This window comes from Phaethon aethereus (genome assembly GCF_964289735.1).
Source record: "Phaethon aethereus genome assembly, chromosome: 1".
In the NCBI taxonomy this organism is placed as follows: domain Eukaryota; kingdom Metazoa; phylum Chordata; class Aves; order Phaethontiformes; family Phaethontidae; genus Phaethon; species Phaethon aethereus.
In genome coordinates, this window is record NC_138575.1 from 82951107 (window position 1) to 82968126 (window position 17020).

General features: G+C 39.4%; 1 protein-coding gene across 1 annotated transcript in view; it reads left to right on the plus strand.

Moving 5' to 3' along the window:
- The window catches only part of VWF (von Willebrand factor), a gene marked incomplete at its 5' end in the record, with an annotated part of 151528 nt that overhangs the window by 59162 nt on the left and 75346 nt on the right, over positions 1 to 17020 (plus strand). Inside the window, 8 exons of the mRNA XM_082013969.1 lie at positions 2162 to 2265; positions 6497 to 6635; positions 8402 to 8536; positions 11620 to 11766; positions 12402 to 12542; positions 14090 to 14209; positions 14562 to 14718; positions 15285 to 15443. Of these exons, the coding sequence (XP_081870095.1) occupies positions 2162 to 2265; positions 6497 to 6635; positions 8402 to 8536; positions 11620 to 11766; positions 12402 to 12542; positions 14090 to 14209; positions 14562 to 14718; positions 15285 to 15443 (1102 nt within the window). The remainder of the gene's footprint in view (positions 1 to 2161; positions 2266 to 6496; positions 6636 to 8401; positions 8537 to 11619; positions 11767 to 12401; positions 12543 to 14089; positions 14210 to 14561; positions 14719 to 15284; positions 15444 to 17020) is intronic.

Sequence of the window (17020 nt, forward strand, 5' to 3'; positions counted from 1 at the left end):
GTTGCCTCCCCAACACTCATGCATCCCACCACCTCAGGCACTCAGGACTGGTAGATCTCCTGTATTAAATGCTATCTATTGATGGATTGAGAGACTTCTGTAGAAAACCCATCTGCTTGTGAGCAGGCACTAGCCCAGTAGTACCATTATGGTCCTGCACTCAACAAACTTGTAATGTAGCGTAGCATAGCATCGGGTTGCCAGATATACCAACTTTTGGGTGTGAGATCAATATGACCAGTAGATTGTGTGTTAATAGTAACAAAGTTATCACCCATTGAGTTTTGCAGCAAAAATAATTAGTCTTCTGGTCAAATTCCACTTTGGGTATTTATATCCGGTTCTCTAAATCCCACCCACTCTGCAGTGTTCAGACAGGGTAGTCTTCCCTCTTTGTCAGTGGATTAACAGTTGCTTCACAGTAGCTTCATGGTAGTTTGTGATGGAAATACCCATACCAGTCTCTTCAGTTTTTAGAATCGGGGTAGGCTGTGACTACCTTCATGTTGATGTGTGAGGGAAGAAGTAGAAGAGGTCCTAATCCTTCTTTTACTAACCACATGCCTAATCCCAAGTTTTGTATCCAGAGGCTAGCCCTCAAGTCTCTTGTGACCTGTGTTGCTGAACAATGTGGAAAAATTCAGAAATAAAGCCGTAAGTGTGAAGTCATATATTGCTTTTTTTGATGAATGCCACCAGGAAGGAAGGAAGGTATTAAACACCCTCGGAAACATATGGTATTCTTTGGCCTGTTTTCTCCCTGTGTTTTGTGGAGATTAAGTCTGAAGCAGAGCCCCAGCACTATCATGTAGAAAAACATTTCTTTGTTTCCATCTTGCTTCTATCGGCATGAGTTTATTTGGCATAATATAGCTCTCCATAAGCCACAGAGCATGTGGATCTGAATATGAATAAAGGGTCTCTGGGCTGTGAAATCTTTTTTATTAGTAGTTCCCTGTGGCAATTCTAGGACCCCATAGGAAAAGGCAGAGCTATTCTACGTTATTAACCTGGCGTTCAGACTACATTGATCTCATTGGCCCATATTTAATGGTAAAAAAGAAACTATTTTAATGATTTTAGAGAAAGAGTTTAAAGTGGGAAAGTGATATTTTGTGACTTTTGAATGAGAGGGAGGGGAAGTGTGCTCCATCTCTGTAGTCTATGAAGCAGGAGCCAAACCTACCCCTGGCTTTGCAGAACCACGTCCAAGAGGAAAACAGCATAACCAGCCCTGATTTTGTTTGATTCTCTAAAACTGTCTGTCTTCAAAATGGAAAGGGAGTAATCACAGAAAAAAACAGGGAAAAGGAATGGAAAAAACTGAATAGTCTAAAGGTATTACTTGTTTTTTTGTTTGTGGGGTTTTTTTTGTTCTTCTTGTTTAAGTGGGACAAATGGTTTGTTGTCATACAAAGAGAAACTAAAATCAGTATGGTAAAACTAAAAAAGGAAAAATTGTAGACAGAACATAATGACCTATTTCCCAGCAACAGAGCCTGTGAGAGTGAAATAATGTCTCAAGTGGACTGATATTTATCCTGCCTTCTAGGAAATAAGTAGGGATTTGAAAGAAAATGAGTGACTACTGCAATTTTCAGAGGCAAGTTGATGGGGGGGGTGGGCTTTGTTGGGGGCTGTTGTCTGTGACAACAGAATTTGCATTTGCGTGTGGGTTCTTCTGACGTTGAGGCTCCTTATCTCCTCCTCAGTGTTCATATTTCAGTTTTAACCCAGCTGAGCCCTAGGTCTGGCTGCTTTTCTGATAGGCTATCCTTCAGTTTGTTGTGTGAGAAACATGTGCTATTCACCTGTTTTCTATATTCACGTTAGCCTATTTTATCTTCACTGCATCCTGGGTTTTGCCAAATTGGACTTTATCATCATGACATTCTTCTATAATCTAATCTATTCTCCTGGCAGTTTAAGCTGGCGTTCAGCCCTTGAAGCAAGACTGTAATTTATGTACCTGTAACTCTATTTATGTTAATGGGAAAAAATATTAGCAATGCTGTACCTTTCTTACCTTAGATAGTCTTGAACCATTTCTTCTATCCTTTCCTTTATTCTTTATCCACATCTTCTTGTGCTTACTCTTTTGCATACTGGCCCATACCGACAAACCTGGCCTGCATGCTGACAAACTGTGTGTTTTGCTTAGGTGCGACATGAAAACAAGTGTGTTGCTCCTGAGAGATGCCCATGTTTTCACAACGGAAGAGAATATGCCAAGGGAGAGACAGTGACTAATGACTGCAACACCTGGTGAGCCACTGGAACTGCATTTTTCTGTTTTTCTCTAGGGTGCCTAACGTGTTTCTAAACATGTCTGTCACATCAGACCAGTGCAATATGTTTTAATATTGCAGACCAGGCAACCTCTACCTGGTACCTTACAAATAGTCCATAAGTCTGTGCAGGTCCTCTGTAGCCACTAGCTAGTGGATTTGCTCCTTGATCTTGCAAAGCAAGATAACAATGTAGGAGCTCCTCTGGAGAGGGAGGAATGGAGACTGAATTTTGTCGCTAAGCTCTGCTGTCATGCTTCCCTTTTTTTGTTGTCCAGGGCCCTTCAAATCAGACGCATGCATCAGCAGAAAGGGTGTGATATGCCAGCTGTAATTTGACAAAAGCTCTTCAGAAAAATGTTAAAGAATCAGGCAGAAACAGAGTTGACCTCTTATATCTTAAATGAGCGCTCAGTTGATTGATATCCTTTTTTAAAAAAGAGAGGGTGTGGGGCAGGAGAAAGAGGAAGTTGGTGATATCTTCTTAGAAAAAAAGAGTAAGTGCTCCGCGTCTTTTACCCATGTCTCCACCTGTCCTGTTTGGTTCTTGAAAAAGAATTTGTAGGTTCAAAAGTAAGTGCTGGGCTGTGAGACTGACATGCAGGGAAGCCCTCGGCACAGGCTTGAGTAAGGTATAAGGTATTTGCCTGCTGTACAATTTTTGGCTTGTGCCTGCACAGCACTCCTTCTGCATTGGAGAGGTGCTCTTTGCTCTCCATGTGTGCTTGTGGAAGGAATGGTGGCCCTTTGCTGCAGAGGTCGAAGAGTCCAAGGTATAGGACATCCAGCCATCACCAGTGTGGAAGATCTTTGAACTTAGACTTCAGGATCTGTTGTACATTTTACCCTAAATGTCCCTGCCCAGGAGCAGTGTTTCTGTTATCCTCTGTATGACTGGGTGGAGTTGGATCAGAGAATCAGCACCACTGAAGAGTCATTTGGTTTGGTTTTTGTTTTATATATTGATCTTTGAGCAACAGTGATTTCAAGTGTTGTATTTTTAAACTAGTGGGACTGCTCCTAAGTAGTGTAAGTTAGACCTGGATAGAAAGTTTTATGATTTTATATGGAAATATTGACTTTCCAGTGTTTTGTTTTTTTTTTTCTCCTTTGCAGCTACATATTACATTGTGAATCATGCACTACAATTAGATCTGGGTAAAGGTAGGTTTGAAGGCAGGAAGATGGAGGAGACTTAAAAGTCACTCAAGTTTTACCAAGAAGTCACTCAGTAAAAGTGACTCAGCTGAAGAACAGACACAGTGAAAATTTTCTTGAAACAAGAACAGTAAGGTGTAAAACTCCTAGGCGTTTTTATGAGATTTGCAAGATTCTTCAAAATAACCATGCACAGTCTTTTTATTTTAGTCATGCTTATAATTGTGAATCTTAAAGTAGTCATATCCCTGTTGCTTCGTTCTTTTAACTGCCTTTTTGTTTCTGGCAATACCATTGTCAGTGACATTCCTCTAATACATAGAATTTTTTCAATATCAGGGTCAAGAAAGTGTTAGAAATCATCCATTTTCTCATTGATAAATAGCTCTTCCTCTTGTTTTAGGTATTTTCTTGAATGTGAAAGTAAAATTGGAAATAAGGTCCCTTCAAAAATGTCACTCAAGCTTTTTTGAACTATATGACTTTTAAAAGTTTCATCATAGTTCTCAGCAAATATACAGTGAAATGTCATTTAGGAAGTGATATAGGAAATTACTATTGCTTTGAGAATTAATAAGAATTGAGAGTCTGCATTTTGGAGATCAGATCTTCCTTTTCTTTTGTTTTTGCTTTTTGTACTGCTGTTGCAGGAGTTCTCATTCTCACTTGTTCTTAGCCAGATGTGAACACCTGCAAATGCAATATATGAGCCAGAGGTGTCAGATTTGGCGTTTACATTCAACTTGACATATGGGAGACCCTAATTCATGAACAACGGAATGTCTCCAAGTCTAAGCTAGTGGCAAAACTTTTGTTATGCTATGTATTGGGAATTCATTGTAGAGCTCAGTGAAAATTTTGGAATAACATTTATGAAGCAGTACACAGCAGAAATTTTTTAATCTGAATTTTGCTACACCCTATACTTTATAATCTGTCCGTGCACATATGTACAAAATCTTGGTCTTGCTCTACCTATTAGCAGAGATTTAATAGCAGAGCGTGCAACAGGTTTCGTGTTACTGAAATTTCATTCTTTGAAGAAAATGTATTGCACAATATTTATTATACTGTGAAGTGTTATCAAGATTAAACAATGCTTATGCTTGGGTTAGGGCATTACTAGAGAACTTGGTTCAGTACCTGAATTTTTTGGTTAGCAATTTGATCTTCGGAAAGTGCTTCAGGTCTTTTATCCCTGAGTTTTTACACCTATAAAGCAGGGATAGAATTCCCCTTTCCCTGCCCTTACAGAGCTTGATTAGAAAATCCCTGGGGCAGTGATGGTGTCCATCTGCATTCATACAGCATTTAGTAGATGAATGTTTCTTCACCTCAAGCAAACTATTACTTATTAGATTATTAAATTCTTATTATTAGATTAGATTATTAGATATGGTATCAGATGCTATTCTAATTCTCAAAAATTAATAACAAAGAAAAGAGTGAGCAGATTTTATACTTAATTGACCTTGTTTTTTATTTTGTTTCCTCAGTCTCTTGCTAGTTAGCAATTAATTTATTTCACTGATCAAAAGCCTGTGGATGTAGTACAGCCGCTGCAGCAATGTGGGTATAATGATGTCAAGATCTTAACCCTGTGTCTGATTGCTCTTCAGAATTCCCTTCACCCAGGAAAAACAAGGCAGCATCTTGTTTTGCTGTGTATGTCAGGATGTCCCCTTTTTTTCTTGCATATTCTGTGCTTGTGAGGAAGTCTAGGAGGTGTCCTCGACAACATCACTTGCAAACTATACAGGCATTGAACCATTGCTGTATCTCCTTTCATGATCAGGTGTCTCATCACATCTCCTGTTGCATAACCTGAGACTTAGCTTGGAGTACCATTTGTATGGCGCCAAACTTGAATTCTCCTGTATGGCAGACATTCTGGTTCGGTCACCACAGGAGACCTCAGGGGACAGTATCACACAGTAGGACATTCCTCAGAGAGTGTGTGTATATGTGTACCTATGTACAGAAAAGGAAATATTTCTATGCACATTGTGTTCTTGTCAGACTGTGAGGTAATGTCTCCAATTGCTAGGTCAGATAAACTATCATGAGGAATGACTTGAATTTAAGAACAGAGAGACCTCTTTGGAGAGGGGTGGAATTATACTTAAGTATATAATCTGAACAAAAGCCACTGGGAAATGGAATGACAGTCCTGGTTACTTGGTCCCAAAAGTTGGTCATGAGAGTAAATGCATGTCCTTTGGCATCAGTTGGATATTAAATTTACTGTTATTTTGGCTTTCAATGAGAAAAAATGGACAATACTGCAAATAAAAACAGCGTTGCTGATATTATACTTCATATTTAACCTGTAATGGTCCTTAGAGGTTAATCAATCTGTTTTTCTAAAAGGAACTTCTGAGCAGAGCAGGATATCCAAAATAAAATACTAATAGTATTATGAAATATTCTAGCAGGCTCTGTCTAGAACTATCTTTAACAGGGAAGTTCAAAAAGCATATACTCCTACATGCAGCCTGTAAGAAATAGGGAAGCATATTCCTTATTCACTGAACACATTAATATGCTATTTGGATTTATGCACTCAATGTTAACATATGCTAATTTACATTAATGAAAGAGATTGTCATCTGCTGCACAGTAGTGTAATGTAGGTATGGAAATCTATCTAGAGAAGGATGCCAGCAGCCCAGGAGCCTTCTAAGAGTACCTTCTCAAAGCCAAACAGAGAGGATCTGGTGGGGACATACCTGAGGATGGACAGCAACACAGAAAGCTGCAGAGGTTCCTCACAGACCTGCAGTTGTCTGGGTTAAGACACACAGGGGAACAATGTTCCTGTTTGGTCTGCAGTAGGTTACTCCCTGACCCAGGCCGAGGAAAAAGGGCAGAATAAAGCAAAATAGTATCTTATCACCAGTTATGTGTCTCTTGGAGATGCTTCAGATCATGAGCTCCTGGAGGCAGATACTTTTGCTCTTTCACTTTGCCTAAAGCACCTTGCATTTTCTTGCTTATTATATGCATTGGAAATAATGATAACTGTCACTGACTTGTTTTCTCTGTTACAGTGTGTGCCATGGTCGAAAGTGGGAATGCACCAAACATACATGTGATGGCACCTGCACTGTTATTGGTACAGCTCATTATTTGACATTTGATGGATTGAAATACAAGTTTCCAGGAAACTGTCAGTATGTATTAGTTCAGGTAAGAACATGTCAAATACCAAAGCTGTCTGATAATATATAAGATGTTTTATACCAGGAGAGAAAGCCAATGTTTGGATAAATCACAGTAAAGTGTTCTCAATTACTAAGCCAGATGTGTGGTAGAGGAAAGCAGAGCTTATTAATGACTTCAAAGATGCCTTGAGAACTTTGAAGATTGCATTGTGTTCTGTAGAATGAGTTAGGTTGTCATATATCTAACTGGTAGTCATAAAACATAAGATAGCAACATGGTACAGAGAGGAGCTGTCTGAATCTCATCACTAACAAGGAACTGTAGATACCCATAAATCAATCTTACCTCATCCTCCACTAGCCTCATTATCCTGTAGCGATGGCTTTACTGTCTGCCTGAGTGAGGCAAGAAGTGCTTGGTGAACTTTCTCTAAATGCATCCAGAGCACAGACTCTGCTCATTCACTTTGGCAAAGTCACTGTCCTGTTCCATACACCAACCTGTTTGTAGTACATTGACAATATCCATTTTCTTCACAGCAAAGAGGAGAAAGGCATAGCACAGTAATATCAACTTGTGATTTGTGGGAGCAGCCAGAAATTTAGAGTTAAATAAGATCAAGGCTCATCCACAGATGCAAATCATTGTGTATGTAAAAATGTGTGTGCAAAAGAAGAAGATTTCTTTGCAAATTTGGGTCCACTGCTAATTGCTAACAACAGTCTTCTGCAGTTACAAAGTGACATGTTTCTTGTGTGGGCTACTGTTTTCCCTATAGACCCTTTTCATGAAGCAGGTTCTTCCTTGCAGTTCTTGAGCAGGAAACTGTGATCAACCTGTCTCAGGCTAGGTCTGAAATATGCTCTCACCTTGATGCCCGCTGGATTACCTTAGAAGACTGATTGCTCTAACATGAGTGAGAGCTCTGTGTAAAGGTCTTACAGGCCTTATATAACATACATTACTGCAAAACTAGTTAAAATTTAAATGAGATCTATTTTCCTCAGATGACAAACACAGAGAACTATAGACAGGGTCTTTTTCTTAAAAGGTGTATACTGAAAAAAACCCTAAAAGGCCTGATGGTCATGAGTAATCACATAAATGTAGTACTAACTCTCCATGCATCTCAGAAATATTTGACTTAAAAAAAAATCAATAAATTAAAACTACATAATTTTCCCACAAGAAATAGGTTGACATTGTTGCAATTATTATTCGTGTACAAGTTGGAAAACATGGACATCAAACATTTTGCTCAAAACTGAAGGAAGTTGCTTTCTAACTCTTCTTTCTAAAGTAAACTTCTAGGTTTATATTTTAATTTTATCATTAAAGCTTCAGAGTCTTGTTTTCATTTTAAAATCAATTAATATATGTGTATTAAGATGTACACTGTGCCCATTGTACATATATCCATATATATGTACATATTATACATACAATATATATAATTATACATACTTATATATGTAAATATATGCATATTATATATATATTATATGTATATATTGTAAGAGCATGGATTCTCCCTGGTGAAGGATACCCTGCAAAATACATGTGTGTGTGTCACTGGCACAATGTACCCCCTTCTTTAAGGGGTAGACCACATGAATATCAATGCTAAGCATAAATTAAATTAGCATGGGAACAGTTGGCGTGCCAGCATATATCCTTCTGGCCACAGATTACACAGGGTATTATTTGAGGCTTCCTTTTTCTCCAGAGAGCTGTATGTGTTTCTCAAATGTTCCACATTAATGACCCATTAATTTATTTTCATCTGATAGGATTTCTGCAAGGATGACTCTGGGACATTCCGGATACTGATTTCAAATGAAGGCTGTGGCTTCACTGGAGAAAAGTGCACCAAAAGGGTTATCATTCTGTATGAAAGTGGGGAAATAGAATTGTTTAATGGAAATGTATGTACACTTCTGTTCTCTTTCTTTGCCTTTTTTGGGGAAAAGAACTTCAGGTTGTTTAGTTAGATGAGGCATGAATGACCTCATGCTCAGTGGTTCCTGAAAATTAGATCATAAAAATGAACAGGTTAGCAGGATTATAATTATCCATTTTGCACCCAGAGCTATAATGCCATTTTGGTATTTCTGGTTGATGACAATAAATTTATCTCTGATAAGAATGCTGTTCAATGCAAGCTCCTATGAGGAATGCCCTGGAAGGTATAAGTCTATTTCAAGCAAGCTTAAGTGTAAGGAAGAGCTAAGAAGTGACTGTCCCATGACTAGTAAAACTTCAGACCTAATTTAGCCATCTGAAGGACTGAGCACACAGGAAAAGAAGTAGTCATGGCTGGAACAAGTTGATACTGTAGAAGCAAATATCACTATCCTTTCCCCTGTTAAACTGTCAGATGGAATCTGATGACTGGATTCTTTGTTTTTTCCCCATTTTCATAAGAACAAACACTGAAGAATTGACCAAGAATCACTTCCACCTCCCATGTCTCTCCACAGCAGGAAACAAGCTTTCCAAAGGGCAGAGTTCAGCTCTTTGCCTTGGGCACTGTAACAATTAAGACCGTCTGTGTGTTCAAACATTACAGAGATACAGTGGATTATAGTGTTTCAATTGCTCTGTTTTCAGAAGTACTGTGCTCTGAACTGGCATCTGGACCAGAGATTTGCAAAAATGTTCCCAGTGAAATGTGAAACCACTCTACATTTTCCTTGTTTTGGGTTAACAGACAAAGCTGAACCAGGTTTTGCATAGCCTGCAAATTGCCTGCAAATTGCTGCATGCCACTGATGCTTGACAGGAAGACGTAAAACATGGCCATTATTAATAGTGTCTATGCAATGCATCTTGACAGCATATGATCCGTGTAGGCTTTTGGTTGCTGGAGGAATGAACATAGGACATATTTGTTGCTCAACCAATACTTTATTTCTACTACTAAAGAATCCACCACCTGGGTGAGGGTGAATAGTAGTGCAGGGATCGGTCCATAGAGCCAGGCTTTGTCTGAAAAATTCTTTAGGGGACATATTTTCAGAAGAGCTGTGATTCTGTTTGAACACATAAATAAGGGCCAGAAAAGACAGGAGGTTATTAGGCATGCAGCAACTCCAGCAACAGAAGGTGTTTTGTTCCTGAGAGAGTATGTCCTTCCAAGAGCTAGGTCTGTATTACAAGGCTGTCCACATGACCTTGACTGAATTTTTAGCTATCTTTCTAGAAAGTTTAAGGCTCTGTGTAATATCTAGAGAAGATTTTCTTAGAAATAACTGCAACCAAAGCAGAGATTAAGGAAAAAGAACTGATATGAAGACTCTTAGGCAATTTCTCACCCAGTGATGACTTCCTACACTCTTTTTCCACAAGAATCCTTAGAAGTAAGCAGGAGAATCAAGTCTTTTTTGGCTATTAAAATATTTCCAAACAGCATTGTTTTAAGATGGTATTGTTTTGAAAGCAGCTTCTAGTTTTAAGTAAGTAGGGGCTTAATTGAAGTATCTACATGTTACAGTTCTGGCTCACATTAAAAAAAATAAATACTGTGAAATAATTTTTGTTCTTCTGAAACAAATAAACCTGCCAGTTTGTAAGGTCAAAAGTTATGACTTCATGGTTGGGCAAAAAGCCTCCATAAGCATAGAAATTCTGTAATTTGGGTCAACCTCCCAGCTCAGCTTTGTCTTCCTCTGTTTTTTGCCTGAGTTTGGAAAGACAGAGGCTACTATATGTAGAAGATAAGTGACCAGGTGTGACTAGACTGTACACACTGGTCATAGGTGAAGATGAAAAAGCTTCCAGTTCCTAAAATATTTTTTAATATAGTCTTCCCTAAAGACATTGAAAGCCATCTCTAGAAGATACTTGGAGGATGTAAACTCTCGTATAAATATTGCTGATAATAGCCCAGAGATGAAGAGAATTGAATTGCGGTGCTGAGCTTTTACTGAATTGAGCAAGAAACAATAGTTGGATGAGGAAATATTTTGCCCTCAAACTAGGGAGTGCGTGAATGATTTGTGGGTTCTTCTTTCTCCCTTGTTTTAATCACTGTTTGTACTGATTGAAAGTTTTCATCTGCCTCTTCCAGAATTAAGCAGTTTTCAGTTAATGCATTAGTGGTGCTTAAAGTAACAGCCATGCCAGACCTTTGTCTCCAAATGTGGTTAATAATCCTATTAGCGTTCCCATTGAAAGGGGATTATGGTGTGAAAGAAAGCATTTTAAATTAATCTCTTAAATTCTTAGTGACTGGAGGCAGTGAATTTGCAGCCAGATGGAAAGAGAAAGAGGCACCTAGGGGAAGTGAAAGTGATGGAAAAATGAAGACACCAAAAGAAATCTCTCAGGATTTTTCCTGTTGGTGTAGCTGGTTGGGAAGAAAGTCCTTCCTGACTTCAGAGTCAGGCTCTGATCCTTCAGAGGCCACCTGTCATTCTCCCAGTTCACATTACACTTAAATCTAGCCAGCCCTTTTGTCATTACCTGCGTCAAGAGCACAGAATTATTAGTTTCCTAAAAAGATGAAGGAAAAATAAATTGTAATTATTCAGTGAAGCATTGACCGAATACTAAACTGCTTGTTAGTTGGATATACCCTGTCCTCCTTATCAGCCCTCCTTCCGTTTAGCAGTCATTGCTTTGTGTGTCAGCATTTGTGGTGAGTGTATGTTATACCCCCAGAGTGCAAGGGGCATTGCCTCATTCAAAATTAATGTGATGGGATTGAAATACTGTACTTGTATCCCAATTTGCTGTTCAGAAGTGTTGTTTCTAAGGCAGTAATTTATCCACAGCAACTTTTCAGTGTAGAAACAAGCCTATAATCAGTGCCTTACCCATACCTTGCTTACAGTTTTGCAAGTGCTTTGGAGCATCTGTAAAGTGTATGGGAACTCTCTGTTCTCTGGAGAATAGCGTATTTGAAAATAACTGTTAACCTACCAGCATGTGTCCCACTGGGAAGGTGACCTGCGTGAAATAGGAGTTAGAGACACAGTCGATAGCACAGTGTGCTTTTCTTGTTCAGGTAAACATCAAGGTGCCTCCTAAAGATGACAATGATTTAGAAGTCATGAAGTCTGGCCGTTATTACATCATTTTACTGGGCAAAAGTATCAGTGTGACCTGGGATCTGGCCATGGGAGTCTCAGTCATCTTAAAAGGCAATTTCAAAGTAAGTGTTTTTTGATTTACTTTTTATTCTCACTAAAGAATGCACTTGCCCTGACTCTGGGGAATAGCATTTTTTTATGTAGACATGCTGATGGATTTCTATGGAGTATTAGGCACTTGTTTGAAAATGAAGGGATTTTTTTGTGATACCATAAGTGTTGCTTACTTTCCCAGTAGTCCAGCTGTAAGGGGTAAATTTTGGGTCATTGGAGATGACAGAAAGGATGAATGCTGTGGTGCCTCAGAATAACTAAGCCTTGAGTGATTTCTTCTGCGTTCAAGAAGAGCAGTATAAGGAGCCAGATTTACTAGTGGTGGCGCTAGGACAGTCATCTCCAGAAATAAAATGGGATTGTAGGGACACACTCTAACAGGCACCACTCATCAGGGTTATTGTCTTGCTTCCCGGAGTCCTTGGAGACAGTATGGTCCTACTTTCAGCAAAGCAGAATGGGAATAGGAGCTAAACTTTCTCTGTGAGGGACTGTGTCTATTTTATTGAACTTGGCAAGGCCAGGGATAATTCAGTTTTAAAGCCTCATGCTATTAAACCACTAGGCTAAAAAAGACTTAACAAAACCTTAAGCCAGTCTACAGATGTAAGATTTATGTATTTTGTGTTTCTTTCCCTGCAAGGATCAAGTGTGTGGTCTGTGTGGAAATTTTGATGGAATCCAAAACAATGATTTGACCAGCAGCAATGAACATCTTGAAGTAGATCCAGTTGACTTTGGGAATTCTTGGAAAGTTAATCCATACTGTGCTGATGTTGAAAAGGTGATTGCAAATGAACTGTGAAAACTAATTAATATGGGTTACAGTATCACTCAAGAGTGGACAAAGAGGTTTGAAAGGATAAAAGTAAATAGAAATTAACTCCTTTCCCCATGGTTTTGCCAAATAATATTATTTCTTGAATCTGATAAAAGATCAATTAACTTATTTAAGGCCTCTGTGCTGCCTGGCTTCAGCTGAATGTTAAAATAGCTAGTCTGTACGGTAGAGGCTGTTCTTAGAGTTTTCCAGCCCAGATGCTTGAAATCCACCTATAACTGGAAATCTCATTTTAGAGCTTAATCTAAAAAAAACAGGTGTAATTTTCAGACAGAGGGACTTCAGATAAAAATTTCATATTTCCCTATCCAAAGTTCTATATCCCAACTAAATGCACATACTAATTTCTTTCTATATGCTTCTCAATCTTTTTTAAAAAGCATTGAGTTTTTATTTTCAGATTGGAGAGGCTTGAACAGAAAAAGCAAGATACAGGAGCGGATATAAGACCTTATTGCTATTTTATCACTGCTTCTGAGTTTTGAGGAGGTTACCTACTATCTAAAAGTGTTATCTGTGTCCTGGTGACGGAGATTATGTGATTTCAAGGGGGACTAATTATGCTACACATGAGAACATACTTCCTCTTTTCTAAATACAGAGTTTTGAAAGAATGAAATTGAATAATAAATTTGTCTTGACCTGACAATAATTTTGACCAAAAGTATTTCCAAATCAAAAAGTGAGAGAAACAACTTGTCTAGACATTTGTAAAATCAAGCATTTCATTCAGATGATGCTTTTGAGGCTGAAAACTTTCTCTTGAAAATTCATCTAGATTTTCAGAAAGAAAGGGGAAGAAAGGCCTTTTTTAGATCTTTCCTTAAAATTTTTAAATTATCAGAAAATAAAATGAAGCACTTATTTTTGAGCACATGAAATCTTTTGGGTTAGTTTGATAAATTATGTGCAAGTGTGACATAGCCACAGTATTACCTTGCTGAATGTCACTTTTTAGATATGACTTGATTGCAGCACAGAAAAAGTTGCAATAATGAGGATTGAGACCACAGGGTAAGTCTGAGGAGGAGTAGCTCCTCGTTTCAGTGTAATAGGCACAGGACAGAACCTGCAGACTGTCTCCATGATAAATGCCATGTCAATACTGGTGCTTCTTGTTCTTAGATAAATTAAATGGGAGAGGGGGAGACTACTGAGCCATGGGTATTGTCTGCTGAAGACTAATCATATTTGTGAGCCTCGTGGGCCTTCCTTAGACCTGTGAATGACTGTTTTTCAGGGTGAATGTCTGGTACAGTGGGACTTTGTCATCAAAATATTTATGTTAAAACTGCAATGAACAAGTAAGGGCTGGAGAAAATGTAGGAGGTGACCTGCTCTGCTCTGTGACCTGCTGTGGCAGGTTTTGTCCTGACAATTTACTTTGTCATGAAAAATGTCTACTGCTAGTGAGTGTCTTCAATTTGAAGAGTCCTGAGGTCCTGAAGGCAAGACTAATGCAATATGTGCTTGTCTCTTACAATATTAAGCCCAACCGGGAACAGACCTTGATGTCTCCACTGTGTAATGGAAACATAGTGAAGCAGGTGATGGTAGAAACATCATGCAGCATTTTGTCTGGGGACCTCTTTGAAGAATGCAAAAAACTTGTGAGTATTGTGTCATGTGTTTCACATTCTTCAATTCTGCATGAACTGTGCTGACACTGATTACAGCTGGGGGGAAAAGTATGGTTGTGCTGACAGCACACAGGACTTTGAGGAGGCTGACTAATTGACGTTCTCATCTCTGACCCTGCCCTGTAGCTGATGCTTCATGGGAAAATGCAGGATACTCCTAGTAGAAAGCTATAGAATAACTTCTGCCTGAAGATCTGCACTGATTTAGGTAGCACCTCAACTCTTGGTGAATGAAGCAGGCAAACTATCTGAAGGTTAAATGTGCCTAGAAGAAGGAGATGAAGGGGGATCAGTGAGTGTACCCTGTATTTCTCTTTTGTAGGTGAATCCTGAGCCCTACATAGATATTTGCATGTATGACACTTGTGCTTGTGAATCTATTGGGGACTGTGCTTGCTTCTGTGACGCTATAGCAGCCTATGCACATGTCTGCGCACAAAAAGGTGTTGCTGTCCACTGGAGATCGCCAGCTCTGTGCCGTAAGTACAGGGTAGATGAGCAAGAATTGGGTGAAAAGGTTCAAGCTTTTAATTAGTAAGCTGTTGTCTCAGATAGATCAACTGTTCTTATCCAGCTCTGCTCCCACTGATGTCTGGAGAAGTTCAGTTTAATGGGACTGGGCTAAGAGCTCATGGTGACATTTCCTCTCCCTTTTCTATTTATGTTCAGGGCCATACCTGGAAAAAACATTCCCTCAATAAGGGGATATAACAGTCCGTGGTACAAACAAATGTAGAGAAAGAAATAGTTTCTGTACATTTTTTTTCATTAAAATTTAAAAATAATTTTTTGCAATTGTTTTTATCAAAGGCAAATATCTCTGATCTAGACAAAGTAGTCCATTATGTGAAAAAAAATTTAAGTGTGAAGAAGTGGCCTGCCCTGAATGTAGTAAAATAAATATATTTTTATTTAAAGATGAAAATCTTTCTTTTTCTATGTGTATGTGGTCGGCTTTGTACCAAGTTTGGTGTCATAGTTCTGAGAAGCATGATGAATACACTCTGGTTTTATTTTTTTTGCATCCAATTCTTTCACTCCATAGCACAAAGCTGTGAGGACCTGAATAAACAAGAATTAGATTATCAATGTGAATGGCGATATAATAGCTGTGGACCTGTTTGTCCTGTAACATGCCAGCACCCACAGCCTTTGGAGTGCCCTCTGCAATGTGTGGAAGGATGCCATGTACACTGTCCTGCAGGTAAGTCCATTTTTTGCTTTAAGCAGTTACTTACCTTTTTCTGCTATGCTTCTGTTACTTGTAGGTATTGCTGTAGTTTTTTTTTTTTTTTCTTTTTTTCCACCCTCTAAGTGTTCCTATTGCAGGAAAAAAGTTCTTACAGTGCAGAAATAGTCAAAGATTTGTAAGGCTGGGGATTGCAAAAGACTTAGATATAGCAGTTAATTCCTTAACAGGCTTGCTGATGTGTTTTCACTACGATTCCCTACTGCATGAGGAGGAGGGTGGTTAGGCATCCTGGTTTGAGCTTGTGAAATGAGCACAGTGTGTGGAGAGTGTGAAGTGGTGTCTAGAAGAGGACAATGAAACACTGCCAGCAAGAATGAGAGAGGATGGGAATGGGTTTTAATAAGACCAAGTGCCGGGTCTTGCATTTTGGTCACAACAACCCCATGCAATGCTACAGGCTTGGGGAAGAGTGGCTGGAGAGCTGCCTGGTGGAAAAGGACCTGGGGGTGCTGGTTGGCAGCCAGCTGAACATGAGTCAGCAGTGTGCCCAGGTGGCCAAGAAGGCCAACAGCATCCTGGCCTGTATCAGAAATAGTGTAGCCAGCAGGAGTAGGGAAGTGATTGTGCCCTGTACTTGGCAGTGGTGAGGCTGCATCTTGAAGACTGTGTTCAGTTTTGGGCCCCTTACTACAAGAAGGACATTGAGTTGCTGGAGCGTGTCCAGAGAAGGGCAACGAAGCTGATGAGGGGTCTGCAGAACAAGTCTTATGAGAAACAGCTGAGGGAACTGGGATTGTTTAGTCTGGAGAGGAGGAGGCTGAGGAGAAACCTTATTGCTTTCTATAGCTACCTGAAAGGGGGTGGTGGTGAGATGGGTGTTGGTCTCTTCTCCCAAGTAACTAGCCATAGGACAAGAGGAAATGGCCTCAAGTTGCTCCAGGGGAGGTTTAGACTGGATATTAGGAAAACTTTCTTTACTGAGAGAGTGGTCAAACATTGGAACAGGCTGCCCAGGGAGGTGGTGGAATCACCATCACTGGAGGTGTTCAAAAAGCGTGTAGACGTGGCACTTCAGGACATGGTTTAGAGGGCATGGTGGTGTTGGGTTGATGGTTGGACCTGATGATCTTAAAGGTCTTTTCCAACCTTAATGATTCTGTGATTCTGGGGTGATAAGAGAGGAAGATAGGAGGATTAGTAGCAACAGAGATTGTTGACTATGTGGTTAAGGTAGGGTATGAATTTGTGCTGGACACTCATAAAATTCTCTCCTTCAGAGCAATTACTGCAGTGGGGGAAACCTATAGCCCCAACCTGCTTACTATCTCCAAGGCTCTGATGCTCCTGAGAGTGCCCAGCAGGCATCCTCCTGTGAGCCTGAGCTTTCAGCTTAACTGTTCCCAACAACTGTCTCGTAGAAAGGGGAAAGGAAAAAATATAGGAAATATGGGGCGGGGAGAGGAAAGACAGACAGGAAGGGAAAGAGTGAAAGACAAGCAAGATCCAAAAGGAGACTGAAAACTCAGATGAATAAATAGCTCCTAAAGGTAGAGTGAGAAGACATGAAGGCAAAGAAAGAAGGTATTTTA